Raw genomic sequence first — 20,323 nt, forward strand, 5'->3', positions numbered from 1 at the left:
CCAGCAGGCCTCCAACGTCTGTGGACAAACAGGTCTCTGCCACCTCTGAAGATGGACAGGCAGGCAGACACTGAGCTCCCAGCTATGGGAAGTCAGCAACACCCTGTAGGCATCAACCCCCCAGGGGACACTGGGGCTTGAGGCTGGCTGTCAGGCAGAAGTTAAGTCTGCATAGGACCCCTGAAGAATCCATGTCTCTGCAAGGCGATCTTGGCACATTCAGGGAAACTCCAGGGTTCAGGACAGGAGACTGCGACCTACATTTAAGAAAACTGTCGATACACCAAGCCACATGTTGTCATTAGAATTTCAAAGTAATGATGTCTGAGAATATACACTCCTGACGAATGCAGGCAGAAGGCCTCTGGGGAACCAGGAAGCCACGCTGGGCACTGTGTGTGGCTGTGTGAGAGCACGGCCCAGGTGGCAGCAAGCGAGGAACCGGAGGGCAGGACGGGGAAGGGGCTGTGGGAAGTCCTCGCGCCCCAGATCCCCACAGCACCCAACGGTGGATCTGGTTAATTGAAGATGCATACTCTAAACCCAGAACAATCCCGAAAAGACATTTAATAGTGAAGGAAGGCCGTCAACAGAAGTAATGCAGACAGAAAATGCTTCATTCACCCAAACTCTTTGAAATTAATTCAAACTCACTAGGAAAAAAAAGGCAGGGGCTGGATAGAGAAACAAGTGGAGGGACATAATATACAGAAGGAGAGACCCCACCGTGGAAGAAATGTAAGTAAAGATGAAAAATACAAGCCAGGCACAATGCTGCATGCCTGTAATCCCAGTGGCTCAGGAGGTTGAGGCAGGAGGATCGTGGGCTCAAAGCCAGCCTCAGCAACTCAGCAAGACTAAGCAACTCAGCGAGACCCTGTCTCAAAATCAAAACCAAAAAAAGGCTGGGGATGTGGCTCAGTGATAGAGTAGCACCAGTGGGTTAAATCCCTAGTACTCCCCCCCAACAACAACAACAAAAAAATAGATAAAAATACAGAACATCTTACTATGATCACAAATTCAGTAAAATAAGAGTTCAAAAGAGGTGGGGAGCACTGTGGTGACCCAAGGAAACACCACAGAACTGGCAAGGGCACCAGAAATAGCAAGGGGCAGGAGAGACGCCGGTGGACATCCATCACAGGCAGAGATGAAGACCTAAGTAACCGCAGTGGCTGTAGGAGAGGAGGCGCTGGGAGACACGAGCAGCAGACGGTCCAGCACAGGGACAACCTGTCGCCCTGAAGGCCAAAGTCTGAAAAATGAAGATTCACCCAAAGACATATTGCGAAAAAAATAAAAGTTCAAAAAAACTCAAAATGAAGGAAAAAATTAACTTTACAAACTGAACACATCCTCTGTTCTAGAAAAGTCACGCAGAGGGCAGGCACTGAGACACTCCCTGGCCATGCTGCTGAGGTTTGGGGACAAGAAATTGTTTGGGCAGCCGGCAGAGACAGCCAGTCATCAGCTAGGGGGAGCACAGGCCTCGGACTTCTTCTCAGCCACTCAGTCCCAACAGGCCACAGACCAGTCCCTGCCTGGCATTCTGAACCGGAAAAGTATAACCTGTGTGTGTGTGTGTGTGTATATGTATCAAGGCACTGGGGGTGGAATCAGGGCCTCACCTGTTAGGCAAGTGCTCAACCCCTGAGCCACATCCCAGCCCTTTCTATTTTATTTTAAGGCAGGGTCTAAGTTGCTGAGGCTGGCCTTGACTTGCGATCCTCCTGCCTCAGCCTCCCGAGCCACCGTAATCCGATAAGATTACGGCACGTGCCACCATGTAAATACTGTTCACCATCTCCTTGAGTTTCATTGCAATTTCCAACTCCTCTGATCCCCTAAAGTGAGAGATAAATTCTTACATAAAACAACACCTACCCGACCCCATATCTGCATATGGAGCTCTTTCTCCCATCCTCCCACCCACCGACACACAGGCCTGGGAGATGCCAGGAGAAGGTTGATGGGGGCATTTTGGGGAGCAGACGGGTTTGGTGGCAATTTCAACCTGTCTGCACTGGTCCCGGCCTCACAGGGCCGCAGGAATATGAAAAGAGATGATATGAGACCATGTGGGCGCCAGGCGCGCTGGGCTAGCGCACAGGCTGACACGGGAGGCGCTCCTTCCTGCCTGTTGGTGAGACAGATCTGAGGGTCACAGGAGGCCTCAGGGAGCATCTGCTGAAAGGAACTAGGCTGAAGGCAGACAGGGGTGACCAACAAGCTGTCACAGGTGACCAGCCCCTGAGGCAAGAAATCAGTGGGACAAAACCAGAAGTCCAGCAAAATGCCCAGCAGCCAGGGAGGGAAGTGTCGTATCCTCAAAGGCTCTGCAGCAACGGGCTAGAAAGCAGGTGCTCGAGGCAGGCGGGGACGGGAACCCACCTGGCTGTAACTAAGTTGCTCAACTCCGCCCTTCTGTACTGAGACTTTCCCAGTAAAGGAATATGTGTTTGTAATAGAAACAAAAACTTTTGAAAATACAAAGGCAGCAGAAAGAAGAGCTGATACCACTCGGAGGCACACCGCTTAAAGGCCATCTGTGAGCGTGGGGACGTTTTCCAACCCGTGTGGAGGCCACGTACATTCCCACGTCATCGTAACTCTTCGCTGCACCTTCCTACAGTTAGGCTCTCGTGCTATTCTCGTAAACACGACAGCACGGCTATCTTTACAGATTACGCATTTTCCATATTTGAGCCACCGGAAAGTAACTACCACGCCAAAGCACACTGAAATCCTAGCTGTAGACTCTAAAAATCCTTACCTTGATGTCCCATAAAATGTCGAAGGTTCAAGTCATTATTTAGGCCAAGGTTCTTCAAAAAAACATTGTAATCCACGGCAGAATCTTTATTAATGTTGTAGTGCTTTGAAAACCTGAAATACAAACGTTCTTTAGAAATCAGACATTCTGACAGCAAATCTGAAATGAAGGAAGTTTGTTCCTAAGGGTTCCTTTTCACTGGGTGGGCAGTAATTTTAAAGTCTGTTTCTAGCTACAACTGGGATTAAAAAGAAGGCCTGGGAGGTGACACTGTCAGACCTTTGACCACCGCTTCCTCAGGCTGGGCCTGGATGCACAGAGATTCGAGAGGGACAGGATGTCCTGGGCCGGGTGAAGCGTGGGGCCCCGCCTGGACTGCTGGAACAGATACCACCTCCGGCAGAAGTGGAGGCAAAGGGATCTGGGCCGCGAGCCAGTCCGCACAATGTTCCATAACCAGGGAACCTAGGGCTGGGCGGGGCGCAGGAGCGGATCACGTCAACGACAGAAACTGAGGCCCACGGGCAACATGAGGTTTCAGAGCAGAGTGGCAGAGGGAGGCCAGCTTTTCCTGAAGCACTCTACGGTGTTTACACGTGGCAAGAGAATTTTAAAACATATAAATCAGTGTCTACCCCTGAAATGCAGAGAGAAGTGGCATGTCTGGATTTTTGAAAATGGACTTTCTATTTAAATCTGATATTTTTCTAGATAATTTCTGAGTTATTACATTTCTAAAAAATTGACAGTTTTGAAATGTTTGATTATATTATCTCCATGTGTTAGTTTCCATAATTATCTAATTTCATGCTGCTTTCTAAAAATTTAGTAATCATTACTTAAAATATCTGTCACTTTTCCGTTTTCCCGATTTCAGAGCAGCGCGGTGCGCCCCTTCGGCGACGGCCTCTTTCCCACTGAGGGAGCTTGCTGTTGTTCTAATAAGGAAACCTATCTTGAGGGAGGGCGGCTGCCAGAGTTAACACAGGAACTCCCTCAACGGCCCGTCTTTCCTCCTCAGCCTCCATCTTTCGGAAACAGGCTGTGAGCTCTCGAACCAGGTGGCACCCGGCGGGCTCCTTCGAGTCCTGCCCTGTGCTGGTCCAGGAAACATGGACCTGGGCGAGAAGCTTGCGGCCCGCCTGCCAGGCTGTGAAAGCAGCATGCTGCTGGGAACTGGTCTTTGCTCCAGGAGGAACCTGACCTGGCTAACCACGGGCCTGCGCACTCCCGGTATCTGCCTGAGTCACGGAGGACACGGAACCCGGGGTAACGGGCCCTGCACACAAGCCCTCCCCGTGGAGCCTCAGCCCCCTCAAGAAGCAGCATCCCCAAAGCTCTTCACAAAAAGAAAGCATGGAAGACGGAACCACTCCTGAGACCCACAGGCCAGGGTGCTGGCCAGATGGAGCGGCAGGTTGAGGAGGACAGCCCCGATCAGCCCATAGGCTCTCCAGCTGGGTGCGAAGTGCCATGAGCTCACGGTCTCCAGCAGCAGCTGACCTTCAGTGATGGTTCCTCTCTTTACACAGACTCAGATGCTCTTGCCTGGAAGGCAGGGAAGGACAGCATGGAGCGAGATGGGCAAGGAAAACCAAAGCCTGGTGGGTTCTGAGAGAGTCCTGGTAGGTGCAAAGCTGGGTGGGTGGTTCATCTCTAGCCTCTTGCTTCACACGGGCTGGATGGGATTCTGCAGCTAAAAGGAGCCGTCCGTTAAGTCTGTACACTTATGGCATGGTCCCTGCGAGGCAAGCACCTGCTGTGTGCAGGCGGATCCTGCACTCCACGCACGCTGCAAAGCACCTTCGTCCCCACCTTGGCAGATGAGCTTCTTGGACCCACTTCCATAAGAGAAAACTGAGTTCCAGGGGCCCAGGAGCATCCCAGGGTCCTTGAACAAGGGAACAGAAAGCACAGGCTGACCACACGTGTGTCACACTTCAAAGCCATGGCCGTCCCTACCACGCGAGCGCCTGACACAGATCTTCAAAAGAAAGCAGATAGATAAAAGGATTCAAGAATGTGTTGTTTCCTGCTCCAAAATTAAAAAGGCAAAGTTAATACGGAAGCAGTGTCTCGAGGAAGCGCGTCTTGAGGAAGAAGTACATTGTTGAGCTTCAATAAGGCGAGCATTAAAGCAATTGAAGAACGGGCTCCTTTTAGTCTCCATGTGTCTTGGGCTATTATGTGAAGTTTCTTAAGCCTTATCGTGAAAACAGCATTGTTTTTGAGGCTTAAAAAAATCTCAAATAAAAATTTGTAGAGTTCTTTATTATTCAATACTTAAGAGATGGGGAAACAGACAGTAACATTTTTTATAGATTTACTAGGTTGGAGACTGCAGTGCCAAACACAAGGTTTATTGTCAAATAAAACACTGCTTTGTTTTTTGATTGCCTGTTTTAGAAGAGCGCTGTTCTGTTCTATAATTGCACGCACAAAATTATTTAATTTGTTTTGTTTGGATCTTATTCTGGGCACTTTCCCAGTCGGAAAGGATGTAAAAATTAAAACATCTATTATGTCTTTTATAATATGAGGTGGGTTAGAAAGAGGAAAAAAGAAAAAAAGCATTCACGGGGTGGGAAAGACCCATTTTTCTAAAGCCTCCTTGCATCTGTGCCCAGGGCAATGCCCTAGCTCTGCCCGGCACTGGGGCAGACTCCTGCAGTCTGGCAGCAGCCCTGTGTTTGTGAGGCTCCTCTAGAGAGACAGTGGCCCCTTTAATCGCAGCTTGCATCTCAGTCTTCAGGAGAGAGAGTATGCTCCGTCCTTTCGCAGATGGCCTGGAGGATCAGGCGCCTGAGACCACGTGTCTCTCCTCTGTCGATGACTTATGATAAAGCCTAAGGTCCAGGCACCATAAGGGATCACCAACAAATGATGATGAAACAGGACACATGAAATGGCATTATTTCAAATGTAGGAATTATTTCTGGAATTTTCCATTTGTCACTTTTGGACCGTGGGAGCTGGAACCACAGGGAACAGAGGCTAAGGGCAACTCCTAGGGGCGTGAGAGGGGGATGCCCTCCCAGGGGCGCTCTCAGAGAAGCCAGGCCAGGCCGACCTCCACCAGCACAGTGGCCCTGGCTTCTGAAGGACCTAGGATCCACCAGAGGCTCAAGCGCGCGCACACACGTGCTGCACAGCCAGGAGTTATCCCCACTCCCTGCCTCAACCCGCCCTGGGGCCGCCATCCTGGAAGGACAGCGATGGTCCTGCCATGACATCGGGAGGAGAGCCATCTGGAGCAGCTGCTGGTTCTCCTCCTGACTCGGGACTTGGAGTGGAACCTACCCGTGCTGCGCAGTGTGTGGGAGGGTGTGGCGCCCCCTGGGGACAGGAGGCAGGAGGCGGCTGGCGAAGGAGTGGCCCATGGCCCCTCCCACCCGCAGGCCCCGCCCCCGGGGTGCTGGAGGAATGAACCAGCAGGTCTCCTCTCGAGCATCTGCGGGGATCTGCGGGGAGCTCCCGGAAGCCGCAAGAAAAAGCCAAAGAGAAGGGGCGGCGTGAAGCTGCTGCGGGTTCTGCAGTCACCTCCGCTGCCCGGCCTCACCTTTTGTATTCCTCGTCCGTCATCTTCAAGCAGAAGGTCTCCAGAACCCGCCTCAGCTCCTGTGGCTGAACCAGCCCGGTCTTGTTAACATCAAGGAGCTCAAAGGCTTTGATAATGGTTTTCATGTTCCTAAAAACCTATGTACGAAAAGTGATTTGAGAAAAGTCAAAAGAGCCAGTGTTAAAAACCAAAATGGCAATAAAAAATGTGAACGATTTTTAATACTCCTTGTAAAATAAAATGTTTTCAAAGATTCACAGTGGTAGGCACTGCAAAATGACATGTCTATGGAAAAAAAGAACACTTTGCATTTATTGAATGTTTTCAAGGCAATTTTCTCAGTAAATGGTCTTAGTTTTAAAAAAAACTTTCTGATGTAAAGCAGTAAGTCTCATACACAATTCATTCTCTTTTAAGGCCGCAGGAAAAATCTTTTTTGTTAATTGATGCTTCCAAACTATGTTCTGGCATAGCTGGACTCGTATGATTTTTAATTTTTCCCAGCCATATGCAAACTATTTTTACTAGGACCTAGAAAATAAAACTGTATAGTTCAACGCCTCTGAAATTTTTAAAGACATTACAGAAAAGTTTTATGGAGCCCATCCCCCAATCCGGCACATGGTAAGCACTGGGCACGTGACCATGCCAGGCATCTGGCGGCAGAGCAGGAGCCACCTCTGTTCAAAGAGGAGCCTCCACCCAAGCACCGGAGCCAGCTAGAGCTCTCTGGCCAACCCTGCCAGCGCATGTGGGGAACCACCACGTCCCTGTTTTTTAAACTTGACCTATTTTGCTTATTTATCTTTGGCAATGCTGGGGTCCAAACCAGGGCCTTGCTCATGCTAGGCCTGCGCTCTACCACTGAACCAGGCCCCCTGCATTACGGCCCATTTGTAAATAGGGAAACCGAGGTTCAGGGAGGCTTCATGAAGTACCCACCACACAGGTGGGCCAGCATGATTCTGGCTTCAAACTCAAGTTTATCCTTTTACCACACTGTCCTGCCAGGGAAATGGACGTGGGAACACACAGTCACCAAAAGGGGACCGTGGGAAGAAGGGCCAAATAGCAAAAGCCAGCGAGGGGCTGTGGGCCTTCAGAGAACACACTCCCAGCAGGCGTGCCTGGAGCCTTCCTGCAGGAGGGGCAGCGGGGGACAGTCCATGCCGCACCTAGGGACCCCCTGCAGGGGCGGGTGGGTGTGGAGTGCCCTGTAGGGCAGGTCGTAGTGAGGAGAGGTAGACTGACCCGAGGGGTCTGATTCCACACCCCCCGGGTCCAACCTGTGGCCCTCAAGGAGGAGTTTGGGGACGCCATCAGGCCAGTGGGCTTGCTCCCTTCTCGCTGGCAGCCCATCCCTCCCCAGGCTTCCTCTGAATGCTCCCTGCTATTCAGACTTACTGAACCTGCCGGCGAGGGAGCCCCTCTTGCAGCCCCTCCAGGAATGGCGCCATCCCCTTCAAACACGAGGAACCACGAGCCAGCCGGAACAGAGGAAGCCTGGTCTGCAGGCCTGACTGCGCCCCTCCTTGTTCTACTCCCTTGGGGACCTTGGGTCCCCCTTGTGCCCAGGCAGTGTTGGCCCTGGCACTGTTGCTCTGCACCCCTCACACTTTCTGCATTCATGAGGAGGAACAGCTGACAGGCGTCTCTCAGCCCCTCATCTCCTCACCTAGCTCCTCCATTCTGCAAGATGGCACCCAGGCCTGGCCACCGCCCTCTCCTCTCCAGCTTGCCCTGAGTGTCCACAGCCCATCCACCTGACCCCACCAGGCCACCCGATCCTGTCCTCATCATGCTCACCCCTCCTACCCCCATCCACCTTCTCAGGATCCTAACCCCGAGTGAACCCAGCCACTGCCCTTCTGAGCCCTGTCCAGATGGCGATGCGGCTGGAGGGAGAGATGTGCCACCCACCAAGCACTTCCCTGGCTCCCTAGATGCAGACCACAGACCCTGCCAGGTCAGGGTGCGGTGACAACCCTCTACCACTGCAGTCCACACACTGTCGACGCAGCTGGCCCGAGGCAGGGCCCACACTGAGCACCCCCACACACCTTCCTCTCTTGCTGTCCTAACACCCCACCTTCTCATCCCGCCTCGCCTCTTCCTCTCCACTGACTGGCCTGTTTCTTGCTTTATGGAGAAAACGGACGCCACGAGAAGACCAGGTTCTACTATGTCTGTGACTGCCTGCTCCACGCCACATGCTGAGCCCCTTGTCCTGGTCCCAGAGACAACAGGATACACACATCCCTGTGCCTGTAGCCCTGCGAGAAAGTCTCCTGCACCCCTGCCCCCACCTCAGGTCACCCCCAGCACCCGCACAGTCCCAGAATAGAGCCTCCCTCCCTGCCAGCCCCATGCCGTTGGAGAATCCTGACAGGAGCTGCCCCAGGGGACAGGATGAGTCCCCTGTCTCTTAAAATCACTCGGATCGCTTCTATCCCCTCCATCCACAGAAACATGTTTTGTGGGATAGAAAGATGTCTGGACCAGCGGCCACTCTCAGACTGCCTCCTGCTGTCCCCACCTCCAAGTATGACACAGCTGCTTGCTCCTCCTCTGGAAGCACTTTTCCAACTTAGCTCCTGGCCTCTGGATCCTCCTTGTCCCCTCCCTGCCCCCTCCTCCCACCCCACCCCCGTCCTGGAGCCCCGCTCCATCCTCTCAGAGCTCTGCTTCTCTGACCACACTCACTTCCTGTGATCCCTCCTGTGGCTTCAGTCACCAACTGGTGACACCCACCTCTGCCTCCAGCCCTGGCCTCCTGCCTGAGGCCAGGTCAGAGCAGACCTGGCCTTGAGACCCACCTCAGGCTCCTCAGACGCAGGCAGCTCCCCCACCGCGTCCGCTCTAACCAGCGGCGACTCCACTCCTCTTTGCTCCTTTTTGCCCACGTCCACCCAGGCTTTCCGGAGAGCCCGCCAGCACTTCCTTCAGAACGTTCCCAGAGTCCTACCCCATCCCACCTGCACAGCCCCAGGGCCATCCTGTCTGCGTGTCAGCCTGCCTCTGCCCTCCTCTGCTCAAAGCCCTCCTGGGCTCCCACCTGCTCAAAGGCGGTTTCCCACCACCGGCAGGCCCTGCAGCTGGCTCCACAGCCTCTCCCTGGCCTCAGCCCCTGCCACACCAGGCTCTGCTGCTCCTCCTGAGTGCTGGCTCCGCCAGCCTCGCTCTCCCCAAAGGTGCTCTCTTCCCCTCTTCCTGGAGCACCTCCCTCATGGCCACTGGCTCCTGCCCTCCCTTCATTCAGGCCCTGGCAGGATGTGACACCTGTCTGTCTGCAGTGTTCATCTCCCCCCTGCCAACATTGGTTCCAGAAGAGCAAAGTTTGTCCCTCCTTGGAGCCCCGGGGTCAAGGGCAGGGTCAACACGGTGAACGCTCCAGAAATGACTGCTGGGCTGAGTGGACGAATCTGCCTCCTTCCCGCCTGCTTGGAAGAAAAGCCACATGCTGAGGACGCCTCCCCAGAACGGGGGTCTGCACACATGACCGACCCATGGGAAAGAATGCCCACCGTCAGTGTGGCGGGACAATGATGGCAGTCATGCCATCACCAAGGGACTGTCCATCATGCAGAAAGTCCCATCGGAATTCCCCACACATCACTCTGCCGCTTCCCACAACCCAAGCACTGCGGCTGGCACAGCCTGTATATCAAGCTGGGCTGCGAAGGGCAGAGGGCCACCCCGGCGTGGCCCCTCTCCCCCACTGCTTGGCCTAAGAGATGCCCCGGCCACAGGGAGCACTTGCCCCCATTGCCAAAGAAAAATATGAGCTCACAGTCCACTGCCAAACCCCCTGTGCCTCTTCTGGGAGAAGGGAGGAGGACAGGAGGCGATACACTTATTTAAAGCCCCAAAGCAGCCCAGATGGTCTCCAGCGTGGAGCGCTGAGAAGCAGACCTGGCACTGCGCGCAGCCCACCAGCGGTACGTCTCCAATTCCTTATCATTCGTCAGACTGATGGTTGGCACGACGGGATGAGTGGGGCTGCAGATGGCGAGGCTCACCAGAGGCGGGAGAGCGAGGGCCAAGGCGGGCAGGGCGGGCCCACGCATGGGGGGACAGGAGAAAGTGGCCTTGGCCCGCACCATCCCTGGGCTCCAGCCACGCTGAACTCCTCGGAACTCTAGGTGCACAGGGCTCTTCTCGGGCACTGAGAACAGCCTGGGTGATCTGAGCCTCACTCTCTCCTCCTCACCTGCTCCTGCAAGGTTCCCAAATTCGTCCCCTCGTACACCAAGCATGCTCCACCTCACTCTGCGCTGCTGATCTCCTCCAGCCCAGCCCTACTGCCCCACCCAGGTCTCAGTCACAGGCCACCTGCTCACAGAGGCCAAAGCACACCTTCACCCCTTTTGGCCAGGTCTTCTCTCTCCTCGGCACGCATCTGCACCGGGACCGTTTCACACACGTTTCTTATCCATTGTTTTTCTTCCTACACTGAGACACACTCTGCGCGGACCTTGGGCCTGTTCGCTGCTCTACCCTTAGGCTTAGAATTAACTGGACAGAGTAGCTGCCATAAGGACTTCTGGGTGGATAGACACCCTCTATCTGCTGCCTGGACTGCCCTTCCCTGGTGCTGCCACTGGCCACTGTGGGACAGGACTTGGTACCTTCTCTTCTGGCTTTCCTAATTACCCTTCCATCTGGCCATTGGTTCCCTGCTTGACCTTGACACCTTGGCAACCAGCCCCCTTCCCGGGGCAGGGCTGGGGGGCTGCCCACTCCCTGCTGGCTGCTCCTCCCGTCTTTCCCCTCTCAACCTTCCGTCTGCCAACTTTGGGGAGGAGTGCCCACAGGCCAAACCCACTGGACAGGGGACTGTGTTTGTTTTTCATGGCTGAACAGAAAAACTTAGAGAGGAAAAGTTCATTTTGGGTTCACGATTTCAGAGGTTCAGCCCATGGGGGCCAACTCCATCCCTTGGGTCCAGGCAAGGCAGAATGTCGTGGGGAAGGGCGTGGCAGAGGAGTGCCGCTCAGCTCACGGGAGCCAGAAGCAGAGAGAGAAAGGAAGCTAGGAGCCGCAGGGAAGAGAACCATTTCAGAACTCCTGAGAGGGCGAGGCAGGAAACAGTGAGACCCCAGGAATCAGAAGATGCCAGTAACACGAACATCTACCTAGACAAGCTGCGGCTGTGGAGAGCCAGCCTGAGAAGTCTGAGAGAGGCCGCCTGCGGCAGTCCTCAAGGCACAGGGTCGCGGCTGCCCAAGACCTCTGGAGAGCACATCTCGCAGCCGCGTGTCCTAGAAGCTGCACACAGATTACAGGACCTGCTTGTCCTGCTGGGTCTCAGTCTCGTTCCGGCCCTGCCTTCTTCCGATGCCCCTATTCCTCCCTTCTGGAATGGCGTGTTTACGCGGCGCCTGCACCTTGGACATACCTAACTTGCTTTTGATATTTACACCGCCTGCCCCCAGGGACCCGCCTCCTCTAGCCCCATGGCCCCGCCCACAGCGACCGCCCAGGCGGTGCATTCCAAGTAGAGTGGGCCGGCCAGGCTGCAGCTCTCACCACCCCAGGGCTCCACCTCTGAACATTCCTGCACAACAGGCCCTCAGGGACACCTCACTTCCGAACCATCCCAGGGACACTGCGGGGCTGACAAAGAGAAGGGCTGCTGTTTCTCCTTTCTTCCAAGCATGTGTCTCAGAAGAAAATTCGGTCTCGCCCTTGTGACTGCCCAGAGGGCAGCCCGAGAGGCCGATGCCGGCGCCTGGCAGCACTGTGGCAACCTAGGCGTCCTCACCCAGTGCGGTAGACAACAGCCCACGCCTGACTTCATGCGCCTGCACACCAAGAACGGCTAACATTTTTAAATGGTTGGAAGAAACCAAAAGGATAGCATATCATGACATGAAAGTTATGAGAATTTCAGGTTTCGGTATCAGTAAATAGATTTCATTGGCACACAGCCACGCCCACTCACTTAAATATTGTCTGGCCACTTTCCCTTACAAGGGCAGAGTGAGATGGCTGGACATACCCTCCTGGCCCTTGAGGGCAGGTTTACTATCAGATCGTCCCCCATCACTGGTATCTGCGTGGATACATTTCAGGGAAATCTCTGTGCACAAACACAAGGAAAAATGCTAAGGATCCAAAAAGAACCCTCAAACAATAACTAGTTATGACATTAAATTAAATGTGTAGAAGCCAGGAAACAGGCCCGAGGCTCTCTGAAGAAGCCGCTGCAGTGTCCCACCAGCTGCCTTTCCATCCCCACCCCGCCCAGCAGTCCTACCCTCTGGATCCCGTAAGCTCTGGGCCCGGAGTGTGTGCTGCCTGGCCCTGTCCCCAACTGCACACTGTCCTCCCTGATTCCCCCGCTGTGCCACCTGATCCTGCCCATAACCCGACCCCACGTTCCCCACCAAGCCCTCACCACAGCCCCGGGAGCCCTACAGCATCTGACCCTCTCCAGTCTCAGAACCATGATCGGAGAAGAGGCTCTGGGGCTGGGGAATGAGGGATGAGGCAGCAGTGTAGAGAAGGGACCAGACCCAGGACAGACCTGAACCAGCAGGTTCTTCAGTCAGGAGAGCCAGGCCCAGCACAGTGGAGAGAGGCTTCAAGGTTCTGAGGTTTAAGAGTTAGCTGACCCTTAAAGCAAAGAAGCGAAGGCCTGTTTCACACAGACGTGAAGTAAACCAAGCAAACGCCCCTCTAAAAGGCGATAGGAGCCAGATCTAAAATGTTCTGAAAAGACTCGGATGAAGACAGAATCACAACTGCTACCACAGGAAGCGCTGGCCGCCTGTCCTTGAAGACTGAAGCTGGGCATGGGACACAGATCCCCGCCCCAGGTCAGGCCTTCCCTGTAAAGCACACGAAAACGCACTGGCTGAAGCCTCCCTCAGGCGACTCCAGTCCAATCCCTGCTCCCCCTCCTTCTCTCCACCAGAGACCCACACCGGGCAGTGACTGGTTGAAAGCTCTAAATGAGGCTCTTGAAGCCCAGCTCCACCCTATTATGCAGGTAAGCTTGGGAAAGCAGCATGAGTCCACGAAATGGCAGTCTCCTCATCTGTGAAATGGGAATGAAAACTGGGTCAACAGCTGGACAGTTCCAAATAACAACACGCCTATGTCGGGGAACAGTAAGTGGCTTAACCGGCACCACTGGACCCAACCCCATCTCTCCTGCCCCCACTGCCCCTCTGCCCAGCCTGAAGTAACAGAAGCCAGAGAGGGAGGAAGGTCTTCAATTAGGCAGGTGTCAGGGCCAAGAACAGGGCCTTTTGTTGAGGAGAAGAAGGATGGATGGTTGAATGGATGGAAGGATGGATTGATAGAGGATGGATGGATGGATGGATGGATGAACAGATGGATGAAGGATGGATGGATGAATGGATGGAGGGACAGATTGATAGAGGATGGATGGATGGATGGATGGATGGATGGAGGGACTGATTAGAGATGGATGGATGGATGGATGGATGGATGGATGGATGGATGGTGGATGGATGGATAGATGAATGGATGATGGGCAGATGAATGGGCAGGTAGATAGGTGAACACCAAGAGAGATTTAGAACTGCACAGGCAGTCAGGGCAAGATGACAAAGGAGGAAGTTAGGGGCAGGTCCAGAGAGAGAACAAAGAGGGTCCCCCAATAAAGTACCCATGGACATGAGCAGGGGACCCAATCAGGTACACTTCCATAGGCAGTGTGTAGGCAGGTGGATGGATGGGTGGGTGGGTGGATGACAGATGGGGTGATCATAGCACTCAGAGGGAAGAAGCTGAGGTAAATCAAGAAAATCCTTGTACAGGCAGGATAGGTACCTGCAAGAAGGTCAGGTAAGTCTCTCATTTCCCAGTGGACTCAGTGACCTGCTCTGCACCTGGATGGGGGAGGAGCAGGAATCTGACAGACAGCAGAGCGAGCGGGCCAACGAGAGTAGTTTCAACCCCTGCTGCTGGCAAGGGCAAGACACGAGAACCTTCCATGAATTACAAAGACACCAAGAGAGGTAGAAACCTGAGTTTTCCTGCTCCCAAGGGTTGCAAGAGGACCTTGGCAGCAAGCACATGAGGCAGGCCAGCTGCTGTGGGAGCTAAGAAGACCCAGAGAGGGCTAAGTTGGAGCCCACCCTTCTCATCAGGAAGCCAGAGTTCAGAGGCCCCCAACGCAGTCCCCACAATGCTCTGTGTGTCCTGGAGACAGCGGCCTCCACGTGCTGCCACCAGCCGTGGGAGGGAAGGCAAGGTCTCTACCCACCTCCTCACAGGCCCCAGATCTGGGGACAAAGAGGCAGCAGAGGAGAGAAGGCATGGAGCCCTAGCACAGGGGCTCCAGAGCCTAGGACGCAGAGCTCACTGAGATCCAGGTTTCGAGTTGGCTTGCTTGCACCAGGCTAGCCTCCACCCACACACGACCAGCAAGCCCTAGACCTGCCTGAGCCGTCACCCCTAAGGGACGAGAGGAGTGAGCAGTGTGGGGAGGAAGATCACGCTGCTTCACACCGGTCCCCACTGGGCTCAGATGGTCAATAAACTGCCTACAGTGCATGTTATTACTCTAGGTTCTTTGTCTAAAATTTTGTTTATAGCACTTGGAGCGACAGGAAGGAAAGCTGTGAGCCCAGAGAAACGGGCCCACCCAGACTTCAAAGGGGGAAGAAGAGGCCCAGTGCTTCTTCCCAGTGAGCCTGATTCTCACCCGCCAGCAGAACCCCCTCTGGAGACCTGGCCCTGCTGGAGCGCAGCCCAGGCGGGAGAGCACAACCCACAGCACGCCCGCTACGTGCCCTCTTGCCCTCCCTGGCGCCGCCCAGTAGCTGTCTGCTCACTTCCTCTCTGGACCCTTCCCCTGATGGGTTTCTAACAGAAGCAGGAGCAGCACCCCAGCCTCGGCCTGCAGACTGTGCCCTGGGGGAGGGGCCCCAGGAGAGGAAGAGGGGCGCAGCCACGGCTGTCAGTCTGGCACCTTTCTGTCACCACCACAAAATTCATTTTAAATTTAAGAAGTAAAAATTTTAAATGAAAACATGAAAAAGGATTTCTCTTACAATAAACACATCAATGCTCATTTTCCTTATTATTCTACTTTTGGCTATTTTGTATAAAATCTTTAATTAAAGTTTTTCTTTGAAATTGTCATTATCAACCCAGAAGAAAGAAAGGGGGAATAAAAGAACAACACAGCTGTGCAGATATGAAGCACTATTCAGGACTAAATGAACTGGAACGAAATAAGTAGCTCGACTGCTATGTTCTTAGCGTTGGCTCGGTATTCTCAATAGCACAGTCTAACTTGTCACTTTATATCGATTCCATCTGTTTACACTCTGCAGAGTATTGGCTTCCTACCGTGAACATTTCCTATTTACCAGCTGGTAGAGATGAGCCAAACCAGATAGGAAAAAATTAGACCACATTCAGAACCTCATAAACACAGACTTTCAATGCGGCGACATGCGGAAGTGTGGTGGCCGGGCATTGCTCACCTTTAACAAAGGCTCCGCTCCCTGGCACACACCTCCCTGCTCTGGTGCTCACCCCGACAGGCCAAGGGCTGTGCATTTATTCACTGAACATATGCATACCCTGTCTCCACCAGAAACTGAACAAGCTTACATGAAAAGACACCCAAATGAGGTGTATGGAAATGGAGAAAAGGGAGCAGGAAAGAAAACAACAGAAGAAGCCCAGAAGTCATAGTTGCGATGACGGGGCAACGAGGGACAGCTGCTGCTATGCACTCCACAGTCCATGCAAACCTTCCCCGACGTTTGATTTTCATTTTTAAAATGCCAACTTGCAACATATAGCTTCAAAGACTACCACTGAACTTGTAACAGCTGTAAAGAAGCCCCCAGTCTACATGCCAAGGACTCGAAAAGGCGGCCAGGTATGAAAGAAACTTTCCTGCCTCCCCGCTTTCTCAGCCAGCCCACATTCCCAGGAGGCCAGCTGTGCCCCAGGCACAGGTGAGGAGTGCTGGAGCCCCAAGACCCAGCCCCAGTTCACTCTGGGGAGAGCCCCCAAGCAGGAGGCACACATTGAGAAGGTCATGGGCACCCTGCTCTTTGTTTGAACATCATGGGAGAAGGTGCTTTGAGAAAGCCAACAAGTTCAGAAGGACTGCCCCAGGGAAGTAAAGTGTCTCTAAAACTGGGCCAATGGGGGTGCCACCATGTTACTATGGCACGTCACCAAGATCCGAGTAGGTCACAGGCCACCTAACATGAGAACTAGATCAGAATCATATTAAAAATAGAGAGGGACAGGGCCTGTCATCTACCTCCTCCAGCTCTTCCCAGAGTGGCTTTCTTCCAAGTGTGAGTTCCTCTGGATGTTGACAAGCACTAAACAATGTATGGAAAGGCTCTGGAATGTTCCATTTCTCACAGTGGCTTCCCCTGAGTCCTCATGGTGCCACATTCAGAGAGCCTCAAAGAGTTAGAACAGCAACGGGAAGATGAGCAAATCCCTGGGGATTAACTGGATGTGGGGGGAGAGGAGTCAAAGCGGAGTCCCCTTTCTAGTGTGGGGACCTGAATGGCTGGGACCAGGAAGGCAGAATACGGCACAGGTTTGGGGAGGAAGATTCCAAGTTCCTTCAGGCACTCCGAGCTCAGGTGCCTCTGTCCTCTCCTTCAGCCCACAGATACTTTTCCTCCCGGAAAGCAGGAGCTGCTGATGCCCTGCACCTGCCCGTGCCTCCTTGCCTTCTGGCTTGTGTACTCGATGAGCCCCTAGGAGCCCTAGTAAGTGCAAATCGCGTGGACCTCACCTTCACCCAGGCCAGGCTGGAACCCACCATACCCCACAGCGCCCGCTAGGGGGCCTCCTCTTGTGCCCTGCATTTACTGTCCATGTCATTCAACTGACCAACACCAGAGCTTCACGCTGACCAAGGTGATATGCCAACCAATAAGCCAAATTTTAACCCACTGTAATACACTGCACGCGCCTGTGTCCCACATTGACTTCAAGTTTCTGGAGGACACGGGTCAGCCTCCCTGTGTCACCCACACTAGCAGTGCTCAGCTAAAGCAGGCTGATGATGAGAGTAGGAGGGTGACCAGCCACTTCAGAGGCCCAAAAGCAGGTGCCCCAACTCTGATGATGCCTCATTACGCCACTCATGGCAATCCCCAAATACCTCCTTGCTCAGTGGGTGGCATATGGAGACCTTCGATGTGTCCTCCTCCCTGCCCTGGCCACAGGATTACGTGAAGCCTCCCAACACCTTCATCTCCCTTACATGCCATCTGTCCTAATCTTCTGAAAAGCATCAAGTCTCTTCAGAATAGTTCAGAATAGTTGTGGGACTTGTCTCTTCCCCGTGCCCCGCCACCTTCCAAGGCCCCACCTGCACGGCCCTCTCTCGTGCCACGTTGTAACCCTACGAGCGACCCAGCATCTCTTCCCCTACGCCATTCTCAACAGATGGAAACCCCAGCCACAGTCCAGATATGAGCTCCCATCCACCCTTCTCATCAAGCTGTTCCTGCCCGTTCCGAGTGAGAGGAACTGTCCTACCAGACTATTCATCTAACACGTTTGTGTACAAGGTACAAAAGTGACAGCACTGAGCTAGACAGAGAAGGCACCCCCTTCCAGGAAACATATCCCACTCGTAAACAAGTAAACAAGTCTCAGAATGCTCAAAGAATTAAGGAATATATGCAGTGACAGAAGGGAAGTCAAAAATCGTCTGTCTGAGAGCTGTCCCAGGCAGGGCGCCACCAGCCGGATGCTCGCCCGAAGCTTCTCCATGTGCAACCAAAGCCACGGGAATGGTCCCCGAGGGCCTGAGGACAGCTGTCCTGTTGTGAACAGACAACCCTGCTCTCACATGGAATACAGGATGTAAGGGGCTCGAGAGGGGACAGGAGACCCAGGTGAGGAGGGACTGAGAAAGCACCCCCAGAGAGGGCAGTGGCTTAGGCTGTCACGGTGGCAGTGTGGGTGGAAATGGTGGGGTTCTGGGTCCTGTTTAGGATGCAGAGACAGGACGTGCAGATGGACATGGTGCGTTGGTCTCTGGGTTCTGCTTGAGCCATGGTGCGTGGGAGGCAGCCAGGGCAGCCTTCCTCCCCTGGGAGACTCCGGGGTGGGGCAGGAGGACGAGCAGCAGCTACGCCTCGCCCCCAGGACACTGGCCTGCCTGGGGCTATAGGCTGTCATTTAACTCTCCACATGAGGACGCACGCCCTTTCACCAAGTCAAACTCCTCCTCATCTCAGGTCACTTCTGTGGCCCGCCACCGTGATGAACTCATTTTCTCTTTATTCTCGCACAGGTCCCAGTGGTTCTGGGGAACCTGCGATGCTGCTTCCCAATTTCACAGAGAAGCAGGCGTCTCAGGGGATACCCACTTACAGGGTCACGCAGTGCTGGTCTCAGACGCATGCGCAGGCTGCACTCTGATGCTGCTGTTTCAGACGCTTACCCACAGTCTCGGGACTGTGCTATTAATCTGCCATATGCAGGGATACATTATTTAAAAAGAAAAAAGATAAACTTAGGTCTGAAATAGCTACAAACTCTATAACAGGATCTCTGCTTTAGTTTCCTCATGAAGGCTTTAGTAAATTAATAATAGAGCAACCAAAAATATGTTCTAAGATAGAACTATTTTCAACATAATTTTTTTTGTAAAATAGCAACTGATTGTTTTGTGATGTGAGATTCTCTAGATCAAAATGTAAGCGCTACTCTTCATTTAGCTGCACAGAGATGCACGGAGAAAAGCTGTGACATTATTAATCACCATCCTGGGTATGATTGATGGGCTTTTGTGCGGGGAGGAAGAAGTGCCTCAGATCCAATCTGTCCCAACAGCTCTGTGATACGCTAACATTTTCTTCAGTTGAGAGGGAGATGTGTCCAAATACCTGCTGCAACAGGTAAGTCATACCGAGTGCACCCATGCAGAGCTGACGAAACTCCAGTTAACCAAGTCTGGAGGCGGCTGAGTCTGGCGGCCTTGTTACCCGGCAGATGGCGCATTCCAGAATCCCTTATGAATGCGGCCCGGCGATGCTGAGATATGCTTAAGAAAGGGTGTGAGTCTAACAGCCATGTCTCTGTTCCCTGATCAGTAATTTTTTAGATTTCTTTTTTGAAAGGAAAGCCACCTCTCTAGGACAATGAATCCACACGTCACTTCTGTCTCTTCTCCATAAGACTATTACAGACCAAGCAAGCAGCTTAGCGCCTATAATGATTCACTAACTGCTGCTGACATGACTAAGGCTGCATCTATGGGACTCACCAGGGCAATCCCACGAAGCCTGTGTGGGAGCACTCAGTGCCTGGCAGACTTGCTAGTCCCAGCTGGCTGGGGGGACCAGAAGTTCCCCACCCGGACACTCAAGCCTTCCAGCCTCCTTCCTTTTGAGTTCCCAGACCTATGACACACTGTAAGAGCCAATGGCCTGGGGGACTGATATTTTTTATACTTCTTTAACTAATTGTGCATTCCTGAAGTCCAGTCTTCAGTTGAGAACGGTGTTCTGTGTTCGGCAGGGGACGGGACCTTCGTAAATGCAGTGTCCTCGTGAGTGGCACGCTCCCTTTCTCAGAAGTCCCTGTGCAAGGCCTGCCATCAGCACCCCCAGGCAGGATGGGCTCCCTTCCTTCACCTCCACCTTCCTCACGTGTGGGAGTTGTTGGATGACAGAACGCCGTCAGCCTGGCAACACGCTGGAGCTTGGTCCCTTTGTTCCCTGGCAGATTCCTCACCTCGGGGATGTGAACAAGCAAAGTCTGAGGAGCTGCACTGGCCACCACCCCAGGATGGAGCTGGGGCCCCGCAGGGCAGACAGGTGCATAGGAGACAAGGAGAGAGCAGTGCAGGGCAGGATGCCAGTGAAAGTCAGAAGCTCCCAGGCACTCACTGAGGCCGAGGCTCCCTGGACACGGACATGACCCTGTGGCTGGAACAAACAACTCCTCCCACTCACGGGCGATGGTGAGGGGATGGCCTGCTCTCTGAGATGGGGAGGGTCTGCCCG

General features: G+C 53.5%; 1 protein-coding gene across 6 annotated transcripts in view; it reads right to left on the minus strand.

Moving 5' to 3' along the window:
* Positions 1–20,323, minus strand: part of EFCAB6 (EF-hand calcium binding domain 6) — a 224,912-nt gene that overhangs the window by 151,479 nt on the left and 53,110 nt on the right. For 5 of the 6 annotated variants that reach the window (XM_079143290.1, XM_079143288.1, XM_079143286.1 and 2 more), the window contains 2 exons: positions 6,336–6,472; positions 2,777–2,889 (listed from right to left, as the gene is read on the minus strand). In XM_079143290.1, the coding sequence (XP_078999416.1) occupies positions 2,777–2,889; positions 6,336–6,472 (250 nt within the window). Of the gene's footprint in view, positions 1–2,776; positions 2,890–6,335; positions 6,473–9,614; positions 9,769–20,323 lie in introns of those variants that run through there. The other variant, XM_079143291.1, reaches the window with a different exon arrangement.

The sequence above is a fragment of the Sciurus vulgaris genome, assembly GCF_902686455.1.
Source record: "Sciurus vulgaris genome assembly, chromosome: 5".
NCBI lineage: Eukaryota > Metazoa > Chordata > Mammalia > Rodentia > Sciuridae > Sciurus > Sciurus vulgaris.